The 26,304-nt window shown below is 37.1% G+C and overlaps 1 protein-coding gene across 1 annotated transcript in view; it reads left to right on the forward strand.

Moving 5' to 3' along the window:
• Nucleotides 1-24,298, forward strand: part of SLC44A1 (solute carrier family 44 (choline transporter), member 1) — a 111,723-nt gene extending 87,425 nt beyond the window's left edge. The window contains exons 12-15 of the mRNA XM_011966358.1: nucleotides 4,591-4,728; nucleotides 15,976-16,212; nucleotides 18,268-18,348; nucleotides 21,907-24,298. Coding sequence (XP_011821748.1) covers nucleotides 4,591-4,728; nucleotides 15,976-16,212; nucleotides 18,268-18,348; nucleotides 21,907-21,930 — 480 coding nt within the window. The 3' untranslated portion in view covers nucleotides 21,931-24,298. The remainder of the gene's footprint in view (nucleotides 1-4,590; nucleotides 4,729-15,975; nucleotides 16,213-18,267; nucleotides 18,349-21,906) is intronic.
• The last annotated feature ends 2,006 nt before the right edge of the window (nucleotides 24,299-26,304 follow it).

Here is a 26,304-nt window from a genome sequence, read left to right on the forward strand (position 1 = left end):
GAAGAGACAAAATAGCTCTTTGGGGTAATTTTTTTAACAAGGGTACTAATCCCATTCATGAGAGTAGACCCCTCATGACCTAATCACCTCCCAAAGACCCTACCTACTAATACCATTACCTTGCTGACTATGTTTCAACATATGAACTTGGAGAAGACACAAACATTCAGACCATAGCATTCCCTTTCTCCCCTGTGCCTTAAATAAGAAAGGAATAATTGTCATTACCCTTTCATTTATTTAATTTATAAGGATCCACACAGAACTGCACATACCCTATATTCCCTTAGCATTGCTGTCTAGCTTGCCCCTATTAAGTGAGTCATTATGTAAATATTTTAAACTTTAAGAGAATTTCTGGGTCCTTCACTAGAGAAAGGAAAGAAGATGTGAAAATGAAGAAATTGTATTCTGGGACAGATGGCCACACAGGCCTGTTACATGCATGTGACCCTCTGCCCTAACATATTTTCTTTCACATGATCAGTACTTTTTAACTATATCCCGTCACACAGAAGTACAACCAGGGATTGCGTGGGCTAACAGGCATCCTTTAAAAAGATTTCCGGATGGTGGTCATCCTTCATCTTGCTCCTGGGGGTTGAATATCCTCAAGCTTGTGTCCTACCCAAGCAAATGTTGAGCGTGGGCTAAATGTTAATCAGTGATGTCTGTCTGTGGGCAGTTTAACTCCAGATAAGGAAGGCTGTCTGAGAAGAAGGTGGGTGGACTCTAAAAATCTTAACCAAGAAGTCTGAAGAAAGTTCAGGGAATAGTTATCAGGGAAAGCCACAAAGGACTCCAAAATTCCTAAGAACCTTAAGCATGAATTCTTTTAGACTAGGAAGTATAGAAAAGGAGGGAATTTTCATTGGCCTGCTATGATTTGCAGCACATTTTTCTTCCTGAAGAAGTCATCTTGACCTTTGTGTATCCAGTTCATCTTCCTACCTTGGGAGGGAGTGAAAGAGCTTGCAAAATAGCCACCTACTTTTTTTCAGTTGGGTTGAATACAAAGGAATTGCATAGATCCATAGAAATATTGCCAAAAAGGCTAAATTTCTGTGACTATGTTCGACCCGCACAGAAATTTCTCAGAGGGGTGGAGAAAATAAATTATTGCTGCTTATTTATCTACAAACAGATAGACTTCTGCCCTAAAAGCAGATGGAATGGTGCAGGGTGGGGTGATAAGAGAGAAGCAAAAGAGGAATAATAATAATTCTCAAATGAAATGAAGCTTCTAAAAACTAATGAGGGAAACAAAAAAGTTTTTATAGTTTAGTTTGGAAGTGTTGGGCATTCTCCTCATGTCAGCTGGTCTGATAATAACAGAGGAGAGAGACTGGAGACATGTGGGTCCTCTCTTGCTTCTGTCTCAAAGAAATTCATGGTGAACTGGAAAGGGTAGAACACTATAGTTAAGAGTGAGTTGTTCCCATTGAGGATGGGAGTGACCATAAGCTAGTACCTAGTTGATTTAAATGGGTTGTCCAATTTCCTTGATTCTAGACATTATGAAGCTATTTAGCATCAGGATGCATCTCATAATCAATATGTATATTTGATATGGTAGGATATTTTCTCCTAAAAACTTGCTATGAATAACTGGCTGATTAGTCTCTTGATTATATCTTAGAATGTGGGAAAGAAGGTATTTCTCTTCAAGGGAGTCATACTCCAGATCACTGAAGACCTTTGTCAATTAAATTGTTGAACTGAAGAATTACAGTGAGAGATGCTGAAAGATTGAAAGTTGTGGAGGAAGTTACTAAAACTTGAAATGAGTAAATGTGGTTTGTATTTCCAATAAGAGGGTGGGTTCCACATACAGTAGATGAGGGAGTAGATGAGATTGATATTAATCCTTGGCAGTACTCTAGAACAGGAGGTCAGCAAGCTTTCTCTGTGAGGGACCAGAGAGTAAATAGTTTTGGCTTTATGGGCCATACAGGATCTTTCATGACTGCACAATTCCATCACTGTAGCATGAAAGCAGCCATAGACAATAGGTAAACGATGAGCACAGCTGTGTGCCAGTAAAACTTTATTTACAAAAGTAATTGGCAGGCCAGATATGGCCTACAGGTGATAGGTTCACTACCTCTTCTGTAGAATAAATTGTTAACTGGGTGTTTTTGTGAGTACTTAGGGAACTGGTGCGAACTGGGAACCAATCTGTGTTCTTTCAGAATAGAACTGGCTGGGGCAGTTCTTCTTCATCATTTTTCAGCAAGGTTAATGTTACACAAGATCAAAAGTATAGTTTATTTTTACTTCTTTGAGTCACTTGGCAGAGTATTTCAAAAGAAGCTTTTGTAGAAGATGGAAAAAAAACACGTGGACCACTGCAGTTAGGTAGTTAACTCTGTGGTGCCTGCTGTCTTTTATCTGATAAGAAGCACTGACAGATGACAATATAAGGGAGCAACAAGCAGGTAGATGCTAATGAACACTTAGTATGATTTCTTTAAGATGTTCTGTATTTTAGTTTTTGAGATAAAAAGACTTATAGTAATATATTCTGATAATAAACTTCCACAATTTGTATGATGGAATTCTATATACCAAAATCATACTGTACTTCTGTTTTGTTTTTCTTTTTTTGGAGATGGAGTCTTACTCTGTCGCCCAGACTGGAGTGCAGTGGTGCAATCTCGGCTAACTGCAACCTCCACCTCCCTGGTTCAAGCAATTCCCCTGCCTCAGCCTCCCAAGCAGTTGGGATTACAGGTGCACCCCACCACGCCTGGCTAACTTTTTTGTATTTTTAGTATAGACGGGGTTTCACCATGTTGGCCAGACTGGTCTCGAACTTCTGACCTCAGGTAATCCACCCGCCTCGACCTCCCAAAATGCTGGGATTACAAACATGAGCCACCATGCCCATCCTCATAATGTGTTTCTTAAAGAGCACCATAATTTATTTCCTACTGCCCCATTACTGAAAAAAGCTTAGGAACCACAGGTAGTGACCTGCTCAGTAAAATACTCTCTTTGGCTCTGAAATGTTCTGCATTTTTAATCAATGAATTTAATCATATAATGGCAAGTTAAATTTTTGATAATTCAAACCTCATCTTCATTACAGACTCCTAATAATTAACAAGCTTATAATTAGAATATTCATAAATTGTAGACCATCTCTCCTGGGCTCAGTGGTTAAAGCTTTATAGACAACACAGTATAAAGCAAGCCCTTTATCTCCCACAGTTTCCCAGCAATCCCAACATTTGGGACCCAGTGACAATTTAAGTCAGCACTAAACCCAAAATTCCTCAGGACCAAAAGTTTTAGTCACAAAGTTCATATACTTTTCCTTCCTAAGACTCAAACATATTTGATGTTATAATACTTTTTCACACTTCCCAGAAAACATCAATGCTGTTCTGGAATGCAACATAAAAAAGAATGGAAAAAAAAATCAGTCTGTGACTAGTAGGTCAAAGAGCACATGGGGCAGCAGAAGCAGGTATAATTGAATGAAAGCGTATCAGCTAGAACTCAGTATTTTAAGGAACAGAAAGCTCAGCTCAATCTGACCTGAACAAGGGAGAGGGAGGGGAATGTGGAGCAGGGAAGAGCTGGGATTCTTAGCAATTTATTAGCTTCTATAACAGAAAAGTTCAGAAATCTAGCAAGTTCCCAATGTCCCAGTTGTCACCAAGGTGAAGTACCTGGTTCTCCCTGCTCTGACTTCATGGTGTTGGCCTCACCCTCAGTTTTACACTGTGACCTTCAGCAGCTCTTCTCATTATGTTAGCCAAACAGCTATAGCCATTCATACCCTCACACCTTCAAGAGAACCTATGGAAGAGAAAGAAAGCCTCTTTTTCCCAGAAGCCCCAGGGAACATCACTTTTGCTTTCATTGGCTCTGATTGGTTTATTTACCAATTCTGAACCAATCATTGTGGCCAGTAGGTATAGTATGCTAATTGGCTTATGTCAGTCAAGACCCATCCCCAGAGCCTGAGGTAGTGACAGTCTCACTGGGACTGAAACAGGGAATGGGGTAAGGCTGTTTTCTCAAAAAAGATTTAGGATTCTGCTCCCAGGAGGAGGAGGGGTATAAAATGCCAGCCATCAAAGAGCTATGTACTACAAGAGCTGTGAGAAGTGAGAGCATAGAAGAAAGCCACCAAGGAGGAGATAGTAGATAGTCCAGATAGAACACCACAGCAATCTGATGCCCGCACCTACCTCTTCAGCTTTTAAAGCATCACCTAAATGATTACAGTGCACTGCTGATGTTCACAGTCACGACCCTGAGTCATCTAGGAAAGATTAAATTATGTTTGATTTACTAAGACAGGGAAGAAGTTAATGGATGTTAGAAAGGTTTGTGTATGTTTTAATAAATAACAGTGTTTTTAAAGGACCAAAACTAAGCCAAATGGAAAGTTATTTTTACCATATGAGGCTTTAAATCTTGTATTTTCTTGTACTTAGTCTCAATCTTACCTCATTAAAGGGTGCCATGTGTTTGACTGAAATATTTTTAAAAGCTGTGTTTTAGCTATGCTCAGTTTATATCTTAACAAAGGAAGTTTCAGTTGTTGATGAAAATGTTGTTTTTGCTTTTGTCCAGAATGCATACACAGCCACAGCTATCAACAGCACCAACTTCTGCACCTCAGCAAAGGATGCCTTTGTCATTCTGGTGGAGAATGCTTTGCGAGTGGCTACCATCAACACAGTGGGAGATTTTATGTTATTCCTAGGCAAGGTAAGACCAAGTATTTTTTTCTGCAACATACAGTAAAGTTTTGCATATATATATTTGCTCTTTTATTTTAAAAATATCCAGGCCACCAAAAAACTAAAAGTAAGTACTTAGAAAGTACTAAGGAAGCCCTTACTATGTGTCCAGCATTGTTATAAGTACTTGACATGTATTGTGTTCATTTAATCCCCACAATAAATTTTTAAGGTAAGTTCCGTTATTATCCTCATTTCACAGCGAGGGAAACTGAGGCATGGAGAGGCTAAGTCATGTGCCTATGTTTCTCCTTCTGTGTTGTTTTTTGTTGTTGTTTGTTTGTTTGTTTGTGACGGAGTTTCACTCTGTCGCCCAGGCTGGAGTACAATGGTGCCATCTTGGCTCACTGCAACCTCTGCCTCCTGGGTTCAAGCAATTCTCCTGCTTTAGCCTCCCAAGTAGCTGGGATTACAGGCGTGCGCCACCACACCCGGCTAATTTTTGTATTATTGGTAGAGAGAGGGTTTCCACATGTCGGCCAGGGTGGTCTCGAGCTCCTGACCTCAGGTGATCCGCCCGCCTTGGCCTCCCAAAGTGCTGGGATTACAGGCGTGAGCCACTGCACCCAGCCCTCTTTTTGTGTTTTGAACTGTAAAGAATTAGGAAAAAGTCTTCCTCCTGGTTAGTGGTACTGCAACTGGAGCCTGACTGCCTCGATTTCAGTTCTGACACTATCACTGGTAGTTGTGTGACCTGGGCAGGTTAGATAATCACTCTGTGCCTCAGTTTGCTCATCTGTAAAATTGGAATATAATAGTGCCAAACTCCTAGGGTCATGAGGTTAATGCATTGTTAATACATGTAGGGTATCTAGGAGAGTGCTTGACACATTTTAAGTTCTCAGTGAATGTTAGGTGTTGTCATTATTACTATAGTATTATGTATAAGCCCCTTTAAAATAGAGCTGTTAGAGAATAAGACTTATACTTTCCTTAGAAATGTCGAACAAGAGGCAAGTTATTCTATACTATTAAAATACTGCAAAATATTCAATAACATTTTAATTAGATTTCATTGTATCTGAGTTTTAAACCACAAAATATACAGAAAATTTTTGAATTGAGGAAAGAGAAAGACTTATACTACCACCACTATAACTAAGTAACATCATTTCTATATAATTCTTCCCATGTTTTTTCATCGGCTTGTATTTCTGTAGTATAAAAATCATAGCATACATACCTGTTGGTCCTCCCGATTTATCTTTACATTACACCATATACATTTTCCATCTTGTTTTGATAATCTTCACAATTATTCATTATTACCAGGTAAATATCCACCAAATACTATTTGTAAACATTTTCTTACTATTGAACCCTTAGGTTGCTCTAGCCAACTGTATTTTTTAAATGTTTTTGTAAAGAAAATGTGTTTGGCATGGAGAAGTATAGCATTGTGTGTGATGAAGTGGGTCGGTTCTCTACAGCTGATTCAGAAAGGCTTCACCATCTTTTATTTTTGTTTACATATTTATAATTTATCCCTACAGCTAAGAAAGATTAGAAGCAACTTAGGATAAAAGTATATATATGTATACCACACACACACTACACACACTGCTTTTGTTTTTTTTTTTTTCCAGACAGAGTTTCACTCTTGTTGTGCAGGCTGGAGTGCAGTGGCACAATCTTGGCTCACCACAACCTCCACGTCCTAGGTTCAAGTGATTCTCCTGCTTCAACCTCCTGAGTAGCTGGGACTACAAGCATGCCCCACCATGCCCATCTAATTTTTGTATTTTTAGTAGAGACGGGGTTTCTCCATGTTGGTCAGGCTGGTCTCGAACTCCCGACCTCAGGTGATCTGCCCACCTCAGCCTCCCGAAGTGCTGGGATTACAGGCATGAGCCATTGCCCACAACGCTTTTTACAAAGGGAAATAAGAAGCCATTTAGAGGAGTAAGGGAGATACTAAGTGGTAATATTAAATGATGATGATTTTAGTAAACTCTGATTAAGACACTTTGGGTACCAGGCACTGAGTGAAGGGCTTTTGTTAAGTGTTACATTTGGTCCTCCCCTGTAAGGTGAGCTACTAGTAGTGTTATCTTTGGTTTCCTCTACTCTAAAATAAAGTTTAGAGAACAAATTAAATTGGCCAGATTTAGAGAACTAGAATGTGGCATTCAAGCTCAGGTCTGTCTGACTTCTAAGTTACTAATCACTGTGTGCTATAATTGCCTCAGCTGACATTAAATTTGTCCTTGGGCCTTTTAAAAAAATTTTTTAAAAGCCTTTTGACTCAGTAATTCTGAGCTCACCTACTAAGCCCTGTTTTTTATTAAGAGTTTACAATATGAAGAAATGCATATAATGTAATAAATGAAAAAGCTGAGTAAAACTACTAGGCTTTAGTAGTGTTTAACAATGTTTATAAGAAAAAGAATGGAAATGAATATCTCAAGATGTTAACAATGATTGCTTTTGGATATTGAAATTATAGATAATTCCAAACCCCTACCCCACTTTATTGTAGTAAGATAATATTCTCTATATTGAGTGCGCATTATTTTTTTAACGAAAAATAAAAAGATGGGTTGGGTGCAGTGGCTCACGCCTATAATCCCAGCACTTTGGGAGGCTGAGGTGGGCAGATCACCTGAGGTCAGGAGTTTGAGACCAGCCTGGTCAATGATGTGGCGAAACCCCATATCTACTAAAAAAAATACGAAAAAAAAAAATTAGCCGGGTGTGGTGGCGAGCACCCGTAGTCCCAGCTACTTGGGAGGCTGAGGCGGAGAATCATTTGAACCCAGGAGGCAGAGGTTGCAGTGAGCCAAGATCGCACCACTACACTCCAGCCTGGGCGATAGAGCAAGACTCTGTCTAAAAAAACAGAGAGAAAAAAATATAAAGATGATAAGACACAATGTTCTAAAGTTGACTTTTTTTAGCAGCCTAGTGACCTGTCAAAACTTTTTCTTTGTTTATCATATCCTTTTATTCATATCTTTATAGAGTGCCTACTAGTAATGTGGAAAGGACTATTATAGGTCCTGGTTATATACTGATCAATACATAGAATTTAAAATCTAGTAGAGGGCCAGGCACGGTGGCTCACGCCTATAATCCCAACACTATGGGAGGCTAAGGTGGGTGGATCACTTGAGGTCAGGAGTTCGAGACCAACCTGGCCAACATGGGGAAACCCTGTCTCTACTAAAAGTATAAAAATTAGCCAGGCGTAGTGGTACATGCCTGTAATCCCAGCTACTCAGAAGCTGAGGCATGAGAATTAGTTGAATCTGAGAGGCGGAGGTTACAGTGAGCTGAGATAGTGCAACTACACTGCAGCCTGGATGACAAAGCGAGACTCTGTCTCAAAAACAAAAACAAAGGAAACCTAGTAGAAAAGGCAGTTTTGTATCCCTTTTTTCACTTGGTATTACATTATGAGCATTGCTTGTTTTCTTAAAACATTTCTAACTCTGGTTATACAACTGTTGTGTCATTTATTTAATCCTCAGGTTTTCTGTTTTTTACAGTTGAGCTGTGCTCAATTTTTTGCTAACCTAAAATTTGTATTTGTGTATAAATCTTGCCCACATCAATCCTTATTTCCTGAAGACAGAATCCTAGAATTAGAATTAATTAGGATTCTTGATGTGCATTGCCAAATTGTTTTCCAGAAAGGTATATTTTTAATAATGTAATATTTATAGTATTTCAAATGACCTCAAAAACCATAAAAGATGATAAATACATTTTTTAATTGAAAAATTCAAAAAAGAGAAAAATAAGAGGAAGAGAAATCTTCTGGGTTTCTAACATTTTAATATCAATGTTCTTTAGTTTTTTTTCCTAAAAATATAGTTCTGATCATAGAATACAGTAAATCTTTCGAAAAGAGTTTTTCATTACAATTAAATGGCTGCTAGCATGCAGAATTTGTTTCTAATCAGGGAGTTCAACTAATAGATCATAGTAAACATTATAAAACATGATGCCAGAAATGAATTGTTTATATACATAGCAACTTGACTGAATCTTGAGGAAACTATGCAGAAGATTAATTCCGTTTATATAATAGAAATTACAACAGGGCTGGGCTCTGTGGCTCACACCTGTAATCCCAGCACTTTGGGAGGCCAAGGAGGGTGGATTGCTTGAGCCCAGGAGTCTAAGACCGGCTTGAAAAATGTGGCGAAACCCCATTTCTACAAAAAAATACAAAAATTTTCCTGGCATGGTGCGGTGCACCTGTATTCCTAGCTACTCAGGAGGCTGAGGTGGGAGGATCGCTTCAGCCCGGAGGCAGAGGCTGCATTGAGCCGTGATCACACCACTGCATTCCAGTCTGGGTGACAGAGCAAGACTCTTTCTCAAAAAGAAAAAAAGTGAAATGACAGCAGTGTGGAAGTGGAGAATGGATTTGTGGTTAGAGATCGGGTTGAGGAGGAGGGGAAATACCCATAAAATAGCAAAGTGCAGGGTTTCAGTGATGATGGATATATTCTGCATCTTCACAATATCAATGTCAATAACATGGTTGTGACATCGATATCATGCTATAGTTTTACAAGATGTTATCATTGAAGGGAACTGGGTAAAGGGTACATGGAACCATTCTACTGTTTCTTACAACTGCATGTGAATTCACAATTACCTCGAAATTTTAAATTCAATTTTAAAACTCTGAATTAAAAAAGACATCATTATGGGTTCCATTTCTATGGTACCCTGATAGTTTTTATGGAATATGAATTAGATTTGTAAGGGACCTTAGCTCTTCTAGTTTAGTGACTTGTAACATATGGTCACTGGCCAATAGGGTCCTAAAGGTAAGAATAGAGATTTATAATCCAATTTAAAATTTTTAAGTATTGATATTTGTCCTAATAAAGCTATCCCGAAACCCTTCAATCTCAAATTTATTTGCTTCGGTGTGAAATTATTTTACCTCCATTTGGTAATGTCTTTTCTCACACTAATTATATCTTCTAGTTGACAATTTATTTGACTTGGGTTAATAAAAATTGAGAATATGAATTATTACTTATAAATGCTATTTTATTGGTAAACAATATCTTTCAAAATGTAGGTTCTCTAGAGAAAGAGCATCATAAATGTTGCACTTAGGATGGCAAAAAAAGAAAGGAAGGGAGGGAGGGAGAAACATTGCCAGGCATTGCATTAAATACTTTTAGAATGTTTATTTTAACAATGGTGGGATGTATGTATTATTATGTCTCTTTTAAAGATGGAAAAACAGGCTCAGAATGGTTAAATGAGCTTGCTTAGAGTTACAAAACTAAGTACTAATTCTGTGATTCAAATCTACATCTTTCTGACTCCAAAACTAGTATCATTTCCTTCCTGCTTCCCACATCCTACCCAAAGCATGAATCTCGTCTACTGTATTCCAATAATTTATCCTCTAGAACAGGAATGTCTATTTTTTTTTTTTTCTTTTTTTGAGATGAAATCTTGTTGTGTGCCCAGGCTGGTCTTGAAGTTCTGGGCTCGAGCAATCCTCCTGCCTCAGCCTCCCGAGTAGCTGGGACGGTAGGTGTGAGCCTCATGCCCAGCTAGGATTTCTTAACTTCTAAAGTCATGCGCCCTATTAAGAAAAAAGTTTGATCACAGTTGTTTAATATATTTACATTTATTTATCAATTGTGTGTGTGTGTGTGTGTGTGTGTGTGTATATAGAGCTGTTACTAATATATGCCTTATAAAGCATACTAAAGAAGACATTCTAAATGTATGAGAAATATAATAGAAGTCCCAGGTGATCCTGTTAAATACTCCCTAGGATGTGGGTACTCCACCATGGAGATCACTGATATAGTCCAGTACTTCTTGAGACATAGGCTTTATCAGCACCTGGGATACTTTTTAAATGCAAACTACTGGGCTTTATTGTGGATCCAACCAACCAGACTCTGGGAGTAGGGCCCAGGAATCTGCATTCTTAGCCTTTCTACAGTTTGAGAACCATTACTGTATCTGCTTGAATAACTGCATAACACTCTTTCATTATATTTGGGAATAACTACTACTTTTTTTGGCTAAACATCACTAATTGTTGAAGTTATCTCTTGTATGAGAATATCTAACCTTCCATCTCACCAACTTTTTGTCTCAACATCTAGTTTGTTTGAGCCACACCTTCTTTCTATAACTAACTTTACCATTTCAATGGGGTTTAACTTTTAATGGCATGCTGAGACCATGAAGAACCTCAGCCCTCCAATAGGGTGAATGTGCAAGATTTGGAGAGTATAGGAAATAACTCACTCTAAAATTGAAACCAGGAGAGTGGAAGAAAATGGAAGTAATGACCAGGCGCGGTGGCTCACACTGTCTCTTATACACATCTCTGTAATCCCAGCTACTCAGAAGCTGAGGCATGAGAATTAGTTGAATCTGAGAGGCGGAGGTTACAGTGAGCTGAGATAGTGCAACTACACTGCAGCCTGGATGACAAAGCGAGACTCTGTCTCAAAAACAAAAACAAAGGAAACCTAGTAGAAAAGGCAGTTTTGTATCCCTTTTTTCACTTGGTATTACATTATGAGCATTGCTTGTTTTCTTAAAACATTTCTAACTCTGGTTATACAACTGTTGTGTCATTTATTTAATCCTCAGGTTTTCTGTTTTTTACAGTTGAGCTGTGCTCAATTTTTTGCTAACCTAAAATTTGTATTTGTGTATAAATCTTGCCCACATCAATCCTTATTTCCTGAAGACAGAATCCTAGAATTAGAATTAATTAGGATTCTTGATGTGCATTGCCAAATTGTTTTCCAGAAAGGTATATTTTTAATAATGTAATATTTATAGTATTTCAAATGACCTCAAAAACCATAAAAGATGATAAATACATTTTTTAATTGAAAAATTCAAAAAAGAGAAAAATAAGAGGAAGAGAAATCTTCTGGGTTTCTAACATTTTAATATCAATGTTCTTTAGTTTTTTTTCCTAAAAATATAGTTCTGATCATAGAATACAGTAAATCTTTCGAAAAGAGTTTTTCATTACAATTAAATGGCTGCTAGCATGCAGAATTTGTTTCTAATCAGGGAGTTCAACTAATAGATCATAGTAAACATTATAAAACATGATGCCAGAAATGAATTGTTTATATACATAGCAACTTGACTGAATCTTGAGGAAACTATGCAGAAGATTAATTCCGTTTATATAATAGAAATTACAACAGGGCTGGGCTCTGTGGCTCACACCTGTAATCCCAGCACTTTGGGAGGCCAAGGAGGGTGGATTGCTTGAGCCCAGGAGTCTAAGACCAGCTTGAAAAATGTGGCGAAACCCCATTTCTACAAAAAAATACAAAAATTTTCCTGGCATGGTGCGGTGCACCTGTATTCCTAGCTACTCAGGAGGCTGAGGTGGGAGGATCGCTTCAGCCCGGAGGCAGAGGCTGCATTGAGCCGTGATCACACCACTGCATTCCAGTCTGGGTGACAGAGCAAGACTCTTTCTCAAAAAGAAAAAAAGTGAAATGACAGCAGTGTGGAAGTGGAGAATGGATTTGTGGTTAGAGATCGGGTTGAGGAGGAGGGGAAATACCCATAAAATAGCAAAGTGCAGGGTTTCAGTGATGATGGATATATTCTGCATCTTCACAATATCAATGTCAATAACATGGTTGTGACATCGATATCATGCTATAGTTTTACAAGATGTTATCATTGAAGGGAACTGGGTAAAGGGTACATGGAACCATTCTACTGTTTCTTACAACTGCATGTGAATTCACAATTACCTCGAAATTTTAAATTCAATTTTAAAACTCTGAATTAAAAAAGACATCATTATGGGTTCCATTTCTATGGTACCCTGATAGTTTTTATGGAATATGAATTAGATTTGTAAGGGACCTTAGCTCTTCTAGTTTAGTGACTTGTAACATATGGTCACTGGCCAATAGGGTCCTAAAGGTAAGAATAGAGATTTATAATCCAATTTAAAATTTTTAAGTATTGATATTTGTCCTAATAAAGCTATCCCGAAACCCTTCAATCTCAAATTTATTTGCTTCGGTGTGAAATTATTTTACCTCCATTTGGTAATGTCTTTTCTCACACTAATTATATCTTCTAGTTGACAATTTATTTGACTTGGGTTAATAAAAATTGAGAATATGAATTATTACTTATAAATGCTATTTTATTGGTAAACAATATCTTTCAAAATGTAGGTTCTCTAGAGAAAGAGCATCATAAATGTTGCACTTAGGATGGCAAAAAAAGAAAGGAAGGGAGGGAGGGAGAAACATTGCCAGGCATTGCATTAAATACTTTTAGAATGTTTATTTTAACAATGGTGGGATGTATGTATTATTATGTCTCTTTTAAAGATGGAAAAACAGGCTCAGAATGGTTAAATGAGCTTGCTTAGAGTTACAAAACTAAGTACTAATTCTGTGATTCAAATCTACATCTTTCTGACTCCAAAACTAGTATCATTTCCTTCCTGCTTCCCACATCCTACCCAAAGCATGAATCTCGTCTACTGTATTCCAATAATTTATCCTCTAGAACAGGAATGTCTATTTTTTTTTTTTTCTTTTTTTGAGATGAAATCTTGTTGTGTGCCCAGGCTGGTCTTGAAGTTCTGGGCTCGAGCAATCCTCCTGCCTCAGCCTCCCGAGTAGCTGGGACGGTAGGTGTGAGCCTCATGCCCAGCTAGGATTTCTTAACTTCTAAAGTCATGCGCCCTATTAAGAAAAAAGTTTGATCACAGTTGTTTAATATATTTACATTTATTTATCAATTGTGTGTGTGTGTGTGTGTGTGTGTGTGTATATAGAGCTGTTACTAATATATGCCTTATAAAGCATACTAAAGAAGACATTCTAAATGTATGAGAAATATAATAGAAGTCCCAGGTGATCCTGTTAAATACTCCCTAGGATGTGGGTACTCCACCATGGAGATCACTGATATAGTCCAGTACTTCTTGAGACATAGGCTTTATCAGCACCTGGGATACTTTTTAAATGCAAACTACTGGGCTTTATTGTGGATCCAACCAACCAGACTCTGGGAGTAGGGCCCAGGAATCTGCATTCTTAGCCTTTCTACAGTTTGAGAACCATTACTGTATCTGCTTGAATAACTGCATAACACTCTTTCATTATATTTGGGAATAACTACTACTTTTTTTGGCTAAACATCACTAATTGTTGAAGTTATCTCTTGTATGAGAATATCTAACCTTCCATCTCACCAACTTTTTGTCTCAACATCTAGTTTGTTTGAGCCACACCTTCTTTCTATAACTAACTTTACCATTTCAATGGGGTTTAACTTTTAATGGCATGCTGAGACCATGAAGAACCTCAGCCCTCCAATAGGGTGAATGTGCAAGATTTGGAGAGTATAGGAAATAACTCACTCTAAAATTGAAACCAGGAGAGTGGAAGAAAATGGAAGTAATGACCAGGCGCGGTGGCTCACACCTGTAATCCCATCTGTTTGGGAGGCCGAGGCGGGCGGATCACCTGAGGTCAGGAGATAGAGACCAGCCTGGCCAACATGGTGAAACCCTGTCTCTACTAACAAATACAAAAATAAATTGGCCAGGCGTGGTGGCGAGCACCTGTAGTTCCAGCTACTTGGGAGGCTGAGGCGAAGAATTGCTTGAACCCAGGAGGTGGAGGTTGCAGTGAGCCAAGATCATGCCACTACTCTCTAGCCTAGGTGACAGAGCAAGACTCTGTCTCAAAAAAAAGAAAAGAAAGTGGAAGTAATTAACCATCTATGGAAATAACCCCAGAAAATAAGTCACTATAAGAGAAGATTCATAAGTGAGTTGCTACAAAAATGGTGGGGGAGTCTTCCAAAGTGTGGGCAGACCCAGATTTGCTCACTAAAAGCATCTGAGAGAGGGATCAATTTATAGCTTAACCAATGTATCATCTAATGCATTTTAACTCCAAGTTAAGATAATGGTGAATGAGAAATGCCTTGATGTTGATAAATACTGGAGAAAATGCCAAAGAAGAATTCTCACTCTGCCTCTGCTTAATGCTAGGCAGGAACAGGCTGCCATGATTCTAGAGGTCTCTTTTTTCCCTTTACTTAAAGCCTTATACAAGACAAAATAATGGACTGGGAAAGAGTGTGTCTAGAATTCAGTAGAATCCATTACTGCTGTGTACCAATATCCAAATATTTCTGAGTTTTTATCTGGAAAGAGCACTGGAGTTGACATCATGAGACCATTATTTGAGTAGGATCTATTCTTTTTTCTACTCTTATGACCTTGACCTTGGGTCTACTCTTTTTTTTCTACTCAGGTTGGCTAGCATCTCTAAGTATGTTTCCCAGTCTATAAAATGGGATGATAATATTTGCCATAAACCATTTATAGGGTTATTGAAAAGCTGTAATAAAATGTATTTTAAACACCACAAAAAATTTAAAATGCTGCATGTGAAATGGTGAAGCATCAGAGTGGGTGGTTCTTGACAATAACTAAATTGGCTATTTCTTTTATTCTTTTAGCATGGATGTTTTTGGCAACCTCTTTCTTCACAGAGAGTCCAAATATAAACTTCATGGCAAATTATATTAAATTTACCACATATTCTATGTGAAATAAAATATGAAACACAGAAAAAGTTCTAAGACTATAGATGTTTGTTGCAGCATTATTTATATCTGAAAACAATGTAAATCTCCACAGTAAGAGAGTGGTTAAATGTATTTTAAATCTCTCATAAAATGAAATTATGTAGCTGAGTAAATATTTATGAAGCATTTATAATGATACTTCTATAAATATTAATGAAAAGCTTATAGTGATTTGTTTATATAATACTATTTCATATATGTGAAAATGCTTAGAAAAAAATACATACCATTACACTGAAATATCACTTTTTTCTGAGTGCTAAGAGTGTGTAAATTTTTTCTAAAATATGTGTACATTTATTTTAAAAATTGCCACAGATTCTAAATAGGTTAAGTTTTAGGGTGCAGCATAGCATTTGGAAAACTTAATTATCTTTAAACCAGAATCATTTAATGTATGATTTTAAAATGTATATTATGTGATAAGCATGCATGACTCTGTGTGTATATGGGAATATATGGATTATATTTCCTCATTTGAGATGGAATGGCCTCATGCAACCATCACTTATAAATAGTAAAGAGAATTTGAAGTCTGCAAATGATGAGAAAAGAGTGGCTTTCTTCAGTAGGATATTAAATGTGATCTTTGTTCTCTCTGCTTCAGGTGCTGATAGTCTGCAGCACAGGTTTAGCTGGGATTATGCTGCTCAACTACCGGCAGGACTACACAGTATGGGTGCTGCCTCTGATCATCGTCTGCCTCTTTGCTTTCCTAGTCGCTCATTGCTTCCTGTCTATTTACGAAATGGTAGTGGATGTATTATTCTTGTGTTTTGCCATTGATACAAAATACAATGATGGGAGCCCTGGCAGAGAATTCTATATGGATAAAGTGCTGATGGTAAGTACTTCAAATGCCCTTTCCAATTTAGGGATAAAAATACCAATAAAAATATTTTGTAAAACATTATCTATGTTTAATTCACACTATATGCAATTGAGTAATTTAGAATTAACCCCGTAGCACTGACTCATGAATGAGGTTAATCTTGGGTAAGTCAGGGAGGAAGGCTTCTTGGCATGGACAAGATCATTTCAGATCCACCTAGCTAGAGTTGTACTCGTTAATAGTCCTAAGTTCACCCTATTCCTGCTGCCCCTCTCTCTGTAGTTAGATAGATTTGAATTGACTTTTTAAACCAGCTTCTAGCCTTTTCCTGAAATGGGGCTCAAAGACAAAATATCCTGTTTCCCAGGTCCTAGTGCCTACCTGTCTTTCTCTGTCCACCATTGCCCCAAACATTACTGCTGTCAACCCTGATTAAAACTCATCATCTTAAATATGGTAGGCCAAATTGAAAGCATTTTGTGATGAATATGGATAACAGACCCATGACTGATAGAGTGTATAGTTATTTATTAGTCAAGATCTGAACCTTTACACAGATATTATATGCAGATTTTTCATATTAGAACCTCAATTAAATGTCTTTAAAAATTTGAAAACCTTATTAAATGGCTTAAGTACCATTATAAGCAGTGTTAAATGTTACCAAGTAAAGATGCTTTCTAAATAATAGTAGTTTGCTATTAAGCTATGAAATATTTCTATCTCAAAATGGGTAATATTGAATACTAAGCATTATACATTGAAATAACAAGTCATTTTCCAGGAGCATATTTTATCCAGTTAAATCTGAAATAAGTGTATTAATAAATAGGCTAGATTTTTTATTTTTTTTATTTTTTTTATTTTGTTGAGACAGAGTCTTGCTTTGTCAACCAGACTGGAGTATAGTGGCATGGTCTTGGCTCTGCAGCCTCTACCTCCCAGGTTCAAGCAGTTCTGCCTCAGCCTCCCAAGTAGCTGTGATTACATGCGTGTGCCACCACTCCTGGCTAATTTTTGCATTTTTAGTAGAGATAGGGTTTTACCATGTTGGCCAGGCTGGTCTTGAACTCCTGTCCTCAGGTGATCTGCCTGCCTTGGCCTTCCAAAATGCTGGGATTACAGGTGTGAGCCACCACACCCAGCCTAGATTTTTTTTTTTTTTTCCAATAGCAAGAATGCCAAATGATTTAGCTGACCTATTTGGCATTGATTTTCTCTTTTTCTGACAACATCAGCTAAATTGTGGACATTTTCTTAATGTCTAAACTAATTCTAACTGGTTATTTTCTGAATGGAATTTGATCATGATTATTGCATCTCTTTTGTGATTAAAGCATTTAGAAGAGTGTTACTGTTTTTTAAGTCACTGATCAAAAGCAGAGTAAAAAATACTGTTTTCCACCCTTCAGTTTTCTCTGTAGGAATGAAGAAGTGCCCTGTAAATGTTGACAGAATGGAAATGTTCCCTTTGGGGCACATTCCCATTTCGACTGCTACTAACCATAGGTTCTGGTTGATACACCCTGTCTTCCTACTTTATGAAGTAATGTCATGGTCAGATTGACACTTTTTTAAAAGATAGTTTGTTTGTGGTTTGGTTAAGAAAAAAAGCATTATGTGCTTAGCAATCTCAGTGTGTTCTTTTACCTTCTGTGGTTATTTAAAAGTGGAGGCTTATGGAGTAACATGTTCTTCTTGTTTCATTTAACCTTGATATAGAAAAAAACAACAATAACAAATAAAATGATATTCTGAGTATGAGAAAATAGCCTCTTAAAAATGTTAGGTGTTTTCTCTTCCACATAGAACTAACATTATCTCTTGGAGCCTTAGTAAGATTGTCATAATGAATGGATGGAAAGATGTTTTAAATCAGCGGATTGCAGGGTCCATTCCTGCAAATTTAGCAGCCCTCATGTGTGATACTAAACATTCTTTATTGCTATGTTTTTAGGCCATCCATTTACCAAGATTGAGTCAAAAATGTAAATGTTCTTTAGAATTCATCTACTAACAAATCTGAAAGGAACCAAGAATTTACGCATTGTGATCCATATTTTGCAGGAGTTTGTGGAAAACAGTAGGAAAGCAATGAAAGAAGCTGGTAAGGGAGGCGTCGCTGATGCCAGAGAGCTAAAGCCGATGGTAGGTGGAGATGAGGAGGTGGCCGCCCTCCAAGAATTTCACTTTCACTTCCTCTCTCTCTCTGTCTTCACTGACTGCACTTCTTCAGGAGAAGCTTTTGTTATCTGTATCACGCAGGACGTGCTGCTCTTTCTGTTTGTGTGCTTACCCATCACTTGGATGGCAGAATTCTTGTCACAACTGAGACCACCTTCTGTAAAAGTAAGCTGAAAGGAACAACATCCTCGTCAGTGCTCGGTGGGGGGTAGGGGATGATAGTTTTGTCCCTAAGGTAAAACTGCTATTGCTCTTTCCGTTTCAACTGTCAGTGTTTGGCTTTCATCAGACTGAACATTTTGGTGTACACTTGAACTGACGGTTTGACTTTTATCATTTTGGAAGGTGATCATAGCAATTCCTTTCAACTTGCTAAAATTCATACTCCCCCATTTTAAAATATTGTTCTGTTTACATCGCTGTCCTTTTCCCTTGGCTGACATTTTCTTCTGTTGCCTAGTTGTACTTTCTTTGTTTCTTAAGCTTCATTTTTCAGTAGCAACAAGGCTGTTTTCATCAATACCCACATTCGCACTCAGTAAGACAATCTACTCTTCTCCCAGTTTAATTGTGAGATGGATAAATTATTTCTGGTCATTGATATTATATATATGTATATATACACAAATATATCTCTGTACTCCACTTCTATTTGAAAAAAGCAGCTTAATGAGTGTAAGAGAACCTTGAGCCGCTTTTCACATGGGTATTGTCACATATATTTCACATGGGTATAGCGTAGCAACAGATGCCTCTGTCATAGATTGGTCTAATTACTTCCTAATTTAAATGCGTATTTTTTTAATAGCATGTTTGTTTTCAAATATTATGTAATTGTCTTCATCCTTAAATAATTAATTTTAAACAATGTGCCCTCTAACTGCATATAATGTTCAAAAGTGTGAGGTAAGGACTTTCCTTTCTATCTTCCTTACACTTTAATAAATGATTTGATTTATAGCAAACTTGTCCAACCTGCTGCCTGTGGGCCGCATATGGCTTAGGAAGGCTTTCAGCACAAATTCATACACTTTATTACAACATGAGATTTTTTTGCATTTCTTCTTTTTAAGCCCATCAGCTATCCTTAATGTATTTTATATGCAGCCCAAGACAATTCTTCTTCCAGGGTGGCCTGGGGAAGCCAAAAGATTGGATACTGCTGATTTATAGGTTTTCAACTTTAAAATATATGGTATAAAATAAGTTCATTTAAGTAGACCGAGTGTGGTGGCTCATGCCTGTAATCCTAGCACTTTGGGAGTTTGAAGCAGGTGGATTGCCTGACCTCAGGAGTTTGAGACCACCCTGGGCAAAACGGTGAATCCCCGTCTCTACTAAAATACAAAAAACAAACAAAAAAAAAGAAATCCCATCTGTACTAAAATACAAAAAAAAAAAAAAAAAAAAATTAGCTGGGCATGGCAGTGAGTGCCTGCAATCCCAGTTACTTGGGAGGCTGAGGCAGGAGAATTGCTTGAACCTGAGAGGCAGAGGTTGCAGTGAGCCAAGATTGCACCATTGCATTCCAGCCTAGGCGACAGAGCAAGACTCCATCTTAAAAAAAAAAAAAAAAAATAAGCTCATTTAAGAGTAAAGGAAATAGGCTTATTTATGGGGGGAGGCAGGGAGGCTATATGTATATGCAAACTAATTGCATATTCAACCTAAGTTAAAGCCTCAATAAAATATTTAGATATAAACCCTTTTTTCTATAACCCTTTCCAGTGCCTATTTTGGTGTTACTCTTACTTAATAGCATGAATAATTATAAAATCAAATTTAAATGTTTAGATCCCAGAGCACAGATCACTCTAGTACCCACATAGCTCTGAATTTTAAGTTTGTATCACCTAGACATGGATTGCTTGGGCAGATGGCAGCTCACCAGCAATCTTCCCAGTCAGGTTCCATGCCCGCCCTCCACACCTTTCTGTATCCCTCTTACTTCACAAAGGCTGAGGAGGGCAGCAGTGGAGATTCTGCCAACCCTATGGCAACATGGAGAAAGGAGGGAGGCTTCCTTTCTTCTTCTGCTTGGTAGTCCTAATTGTTCAGCAAATCGATTCTAAGCCCAAAACTTAAAAAGATACAAGAAATCTTTAAATAAAAACCAAGCTTTCCCCCCTTTTCTGTCTCTCCAGTGATTGAAGCTTTCATTATATCATTCAGTAATAAGCGTTTAAAGAAAGGGAGAACTATTTCGAGGTTGAAGACTAGGTAATCTTGCCATGAGTTGGCACAGATTTCTATAGTATTATTTAATGAATGGTAGATGAATTGTAGTAGATCAGAATGCAAGTATACTTTCCTTACCTAAACTCCTAATTTATAGGCAATAATCCTGGGAGAACTGCCCAGGTTATGTGGCATTCTACCAGATGCCAAATATTTTAGAAGGAGTTCTTTCCTATTAGTATTTTTAGTTTTGAAATAGTGTCCCTTACTTCAAACAATGCATTAAAATCTTCATTTAATTTTTGCTTTCATTTTCTGTTGTTCAGTTCATTGCTTGCAGATTAATGGCAAAAACCCTCTTCTGCATCCCAAAATACATCTTCTATGTGCATCGTTCTGGTGCTTTGGACATTGTAGCATTGGGTCCCTAAGAATAATGTTTTCAATGGTTAAAAAGCTCCCAGAAGACAAGTGTGAAATATTTCTCACAGAGTAGTTTTATTTTCTCAGCACCTCAGTACCTTCTTTATTTCTCTTCCACAGTATGCATGGTTAGAGTTGGCCCCTACTAACACCATTCCCTTGCATGTGTTTCTAAAAATCTGTTTGAGAAATTTCTACCTTAAGTTTGGGGATTGATAGAATTTAGGATTGCTTATTTGTATTTGCTTGATATAATTTACATATTGTTGCTGTAGATGAAAGTTCTATAAAAGAGCATCATGCCTATTTTGCAGTAGCTCTAGAAACATTGCTGCTGTTTGAATTCACTATCTTCCTCCCTCCTCAATGGGATCTTTTAATTTACGCTTCATTTTTAGCCTATACAATAATGTTCAGTAAAATGAGGTTTTATATTTTCCTTTTGACAGGGGATCATTGAACTAAACATGAGAACTTCCAGTTTTGTTCTCGAACTTTTCCCTGAGAGAGGCTCACTAGTTAAGGAAACTTTAAAGATTTATGAATTTTTTTTATGATTCTTTGAAAGTGATTTTGGATAAATGTACCAAAAGTGATAAAAAGGTTTAGGAAAGAGATTTTCTGACTGACTGCTTGCTATCATATAGCAAAGAACTTAAAGAGAAAAGGGAGGAAAAATCCTAGACACTGTAGGAACATGGGCTAGAGAAGTATGCTCTGTGTATCTCAGAGATGATCCTGGAGAAAGTGTGACTTTCAACATTCGTAAGAATTTCAGCTCCAGGAATTCAGGGGAGAAGGATTCTCAGTCCATTTTGCCATCTTGCTGTTTGTGACCATGTGTATATTTGTAACATCATTCATGATCTCCTTTTAATGGTAATTGTCTAAGATTATACTCTGTATGACTTTGTTTTCTAGGCTTCGGGAGCAAGTTCTGCTTGAACCTAGCCGACGGTTATGGAAACCCATTGACATTCCAAAACAATATATACACATAACTATGTATTTGTGTGTGTGGGTGTGTGTATATATGTATATGTATGTGTGTATATATGTATATGTATATACACACACACACATAAATCAGCCAAAATCAGAGAAAAGGAACAGGGATTTAATACCTTTTTTATGCTTATTTTTGTCAAACATGTACTCCTTTCATACGGGTGGCTTTTACAAGGCAACTTCCGTCATTTAATGTTTTCAACTGTAATTGTCTTAATGGAAATGTTAAAATTCATATCTGATTAACATTTTTAATAACTTAGAGGAGATTTTAACTTTAGTTATTTAAAAATAGGTAAAATTATTGTACCAAATTATGTCTAAAGTTTTTTCAGGGGTGATTTCCCTGATGTGTGTATAAAATCAAGATCTTATTTTACTGATGCATAAGTCCTAGTGAGTCAAGACTAGGCATATGCTTTCAGATAAATAAGGAATTACTCCAATCAGTTTTCCCCAATCAAAGAAGCCATGTCATTTTACTTTTAGAAACATACAAGTGGGCCCAATATGGGAATTTTCATAATAGTTCATACATTTGTCAGCTAACATTAAAAGGTAACCAACTCCTCAGGTATTTGTAGTTTACCCTAACGCTTCTTTAAAAGAAAGTAGGTAAAAAAAAGAAAAGGGTAGATAATCTTTCGTATGCAAACTTTTTCCTTATATTTTGTCTTTGTTTCCTTTTTGACTTTAGTAGCATCCTCCACACATTTGTGTGCCTGATTTGAAAGGAAGCTGGGGCACCCAGCAAGTTTAGCCTTTAAGTTTCTGTGTATTGATTTGCAGATTAAGTAATGCTGGGAGGAATAAAGAAGGGACAGAAACATGGAACATAAAGCATTGAAAATTGCGGTGCTTGGGCTTCTGCTTCAGAGTAACGTCAGTGGCTTAGGGTTAAATGGCCATTTTATTCAAATGCTTGCTATACAATCTGAAAACACACTGGCAGGTGCTCCTCTCCTTGGCAATTCATTGAGTATCCAGAGTTCTACGATGTTTAACTGAAGAATTGGCTAATGTGTTGATCCTCCAGTGTGACTGTTCTTTTTGTTTGGGGGTGGGTCTGGGGTTTTTTGCTTTTTTATTCCTGAAGCTTACCAGATATGAATGGCTAATATTCCATTGTTCTGCTTATTGTAATGGTGAATGCTTTAAGAAAAAAAAAAGTGTAATTTGCTAAGAATAATTCATGATCTGTTTATGCGATAACTCCTTTTTGTTACAATTTTTTTAAAAAAAGCTATTTTTGTTAATGTAAAGTAAATATTTCAGAGCAAATTTTTTAAACTTATTGCACTAAATACAGGCTCTGTACAAAAAACAAAAAAAGCCTCAGCATTTTATCATTCCATGGAAGGAGAATCTTTTGAAAGAAAGCATTGCCTCCTACCAGAACTAGACAGTGAATGAGACCGGTATTATGGAAATGCATACAAGTAATGTCACTAGGGCTTCATAAGCAGCTGTTTGCTAATGTGCTTCCTTTCAAAGGGTTGGACCTCTAAATTGCTGCAAAAGGTAAATGGTATTTTTTTTTAAGTATTGGCGTTCTTTACTCTAGGTAGGCTAAAATTTGCTAAATGCCTTGGTTTCTTTTCAAAGTTCATGTAATATTTCTGATTTTTCAGAATATTTGCAATAAGAGTCTGGATTTTAAAACACACACACATACACACAATTAAGAGCTCATGTCTTAGCAAGATCTGGGAAACCAACATTGCAAGAGTAGCTATTTGGAAAGAATAATTCTCCAGAAGTTAACATCTAACATCTAGTATCACCAAACAGTATCACTGTTCTCTTTTATTCATCTGATATGGAATAAATATAATTATGTAACTAACAATTGTCCAAATAGATGAGAGAGCAAATCATGTGAGAAAATTCAGAATACCATCTGTTTCATAGCCACACAGATTTTGGACTTTCACAAACATTGGGAACTAAATTTAGAATTGGCAAAAGTCTAGAAGATGGGTATCCAAACAGAAGACATTCCAGGAGCTAGCAATTTAAAGAGGTGTCCCTCCAAAGTGACCTGATGGAAGTCCTGAACTTGGAAATTAGGTTCTACTCACTTGGACATCCCTGCATCATGGACTGTTGCTGCTCCCTGTTCCATATGCTCGCAATCTCAGCTATTTGGAAGCCACCAGGAATGCTTTCTAATTATCATTTGCAACTAGAACTGTAATCAGAAAGAAATTTTGTATTTTTGTATAACTTGATTGTGTGCCATTTTATATAACAGGTCCTGTTTTACAAATAAATTTTGTTTTACTAACATTGTGTTTAGAAATTATAATCTATGTGTAACCATGTCATTTGAGTTGCAAATTAATTGCCAGGCTGTTTTCCTTAAGTAAATTCATGTGCCATACAGAAATATGCAGATATGCATATACATTACACAGGCACACACAGAGAGATATTTAATATGTGGAATATCACTCTCTCATGAGCTTTATTCCTTGATTAATTTGATAAAGCCTCACAGAAGATTTTAAGCAATATTTAAATATGTTGAGGTTATGTTTGGATATTCCTGCTGCCTCTTTTCATTCATTTCAAGTCATTCTTCAGCTAGCTATGGGCTGCCTTATTGCTATTCACTCACTGCTTCCATCTTCTGCCCAAGTGAGAAGAATAGATGAAGAACAGAAATTTATCTGTGAAATGTGGATACCCAAATAATTTTATAAATCATTGATTCTGTGTTGTGGTTTTTGTCTTCTTCTGTGGTGAATCTTCAAAACTGCATTCAGGACTCATATTTCTAGAGTTTTAGTTGGGGTCCTCTATTGTCAATTGTAGTAGTGACCAGAGTATCATGGTTTCTGCCATCAGATAATTAAAGCTCTGGTGCATAATTTAGACTTTCTAATCTTCTGCCTCAAGAATAAGGTCTTCCATAATACGGAAGAGAAAAGTTATATTTCATTGTAAATCCAAGAGACCCATCTTCTATGAGAGGCTTACCGGTGCAGTAGTAATAAAACATTAGCAATTTAGCTAGAGCACTGAGATTGTATAATCCTTGCGTGGATGAGCAGAGCTCAAAGCCAGTTGTTCCCTTAAACCATTTAATTCAATGGCTAATGTTTAGGATTAAAGTTTTTATTTTATCCTATAAGATAATTAAGTCCTAAGTCACTACAACTTAAGTAGCTTAAGTGTATGTTGGTCCCCAAACTTTTTCCATAATGGTTAAGGAGGAGGCACTTACTGAGTTTATTTTAAAGTTATGCTAGAAATGTTCTTCTTTTGTAGAGATGCTCTCTCTCTCTCTTTTTTTCCCCCTACGAAGGGCATTAAGCTGCTGATTGTAAGTGATTTCCAATACCACTGATCTTGGTATCTGCCAAGGGCTTCCTTGCCTTCCCTGGGCAGTTTTAGGATTTCACCCCAGTAGGGGGTATGAGGCACTGACCCCTTTATTCTGGACCCAAACTGCTTTAGAGCAGTGTTAATACCTCTCCCTCCCTCTTCAGAACAGCTACAGGAACTGCAGGCACCACATATGTGTGAGGCCACATCACTGCCCCTGAGGCTTCAACCATTTCCACCATGCACTATCACTGGCTACTAACAGCCATTTCAAGAGATCTTGTAGCCTGTAAGCTAGAATTCTGGGATCAGTTCCAAAACCAGAACTGCCAGTAATGTTGACTTGAATATTTTATTTGATTTTTGGTCAGTAACCTTTTCATTTAAACTGGACTTTCCAATAGCCTTAACATGGCCTCTGAGAAGTTTCCTCCAGAAAGGTCTTTAAGCTTTCGCTTTTCAATAAGTAAATTCTTTACTGCTTTTCTACTGCTACTTAAAAACAACAACAACAACAAAACTCTCAGAGTCTGGAGGCTTATCAGTGTACCTGCCACAGTTAATTTCTGTATTCTTTTCATACATTCCATCTGACAAATAAGAGTGCACTATCATGGCTTGCCTAGAGTTGTTAAGAAGTGGTCTGTGAATACATATCGAAAAAATGTGGGTTCATAAGTAAAAGCGTAACGCAGAGATTTGTGTATTCTGTATTCACAGCATAGGCTGCCTTTTGCTTTAAATGGATATTCATGTATCTTTGTGTACTAAGAATGTGTGTTAGCCTTTTTGAAAAGTAGGCACCGTTCATACACAGTAGCTTCTTGGAATTAACTCACCTTTGTTAACTTAGTGGCACATAGTCCAAATTTTAAAAAAGCAAGCCTCGAGTATGCCAAAAGAAAATCTAAAGCTAGCAAACTTAAAAAACAAAACAAAAATTACACATGTTGTGTACACTTATGAATTTAGAATACCACA

Source organism: Mandrillus leucophaeus, unplaced genomic scaffold, assembly GCF_000951045.1.
Source record: "Mandrillus leucophaeus isolate KB7577 unplaced genomic scaffold, Mleu.le_1.0 Scaffold76, whole genome shotgun sequence".
In the NCBI taxonomy this organism is placed as follows: Eukaryota; Metazoa; Chordata; class Mammalia; order Primates; family Cercopithecidae; genus Mandrillus; species Mandrillus leucophaeus.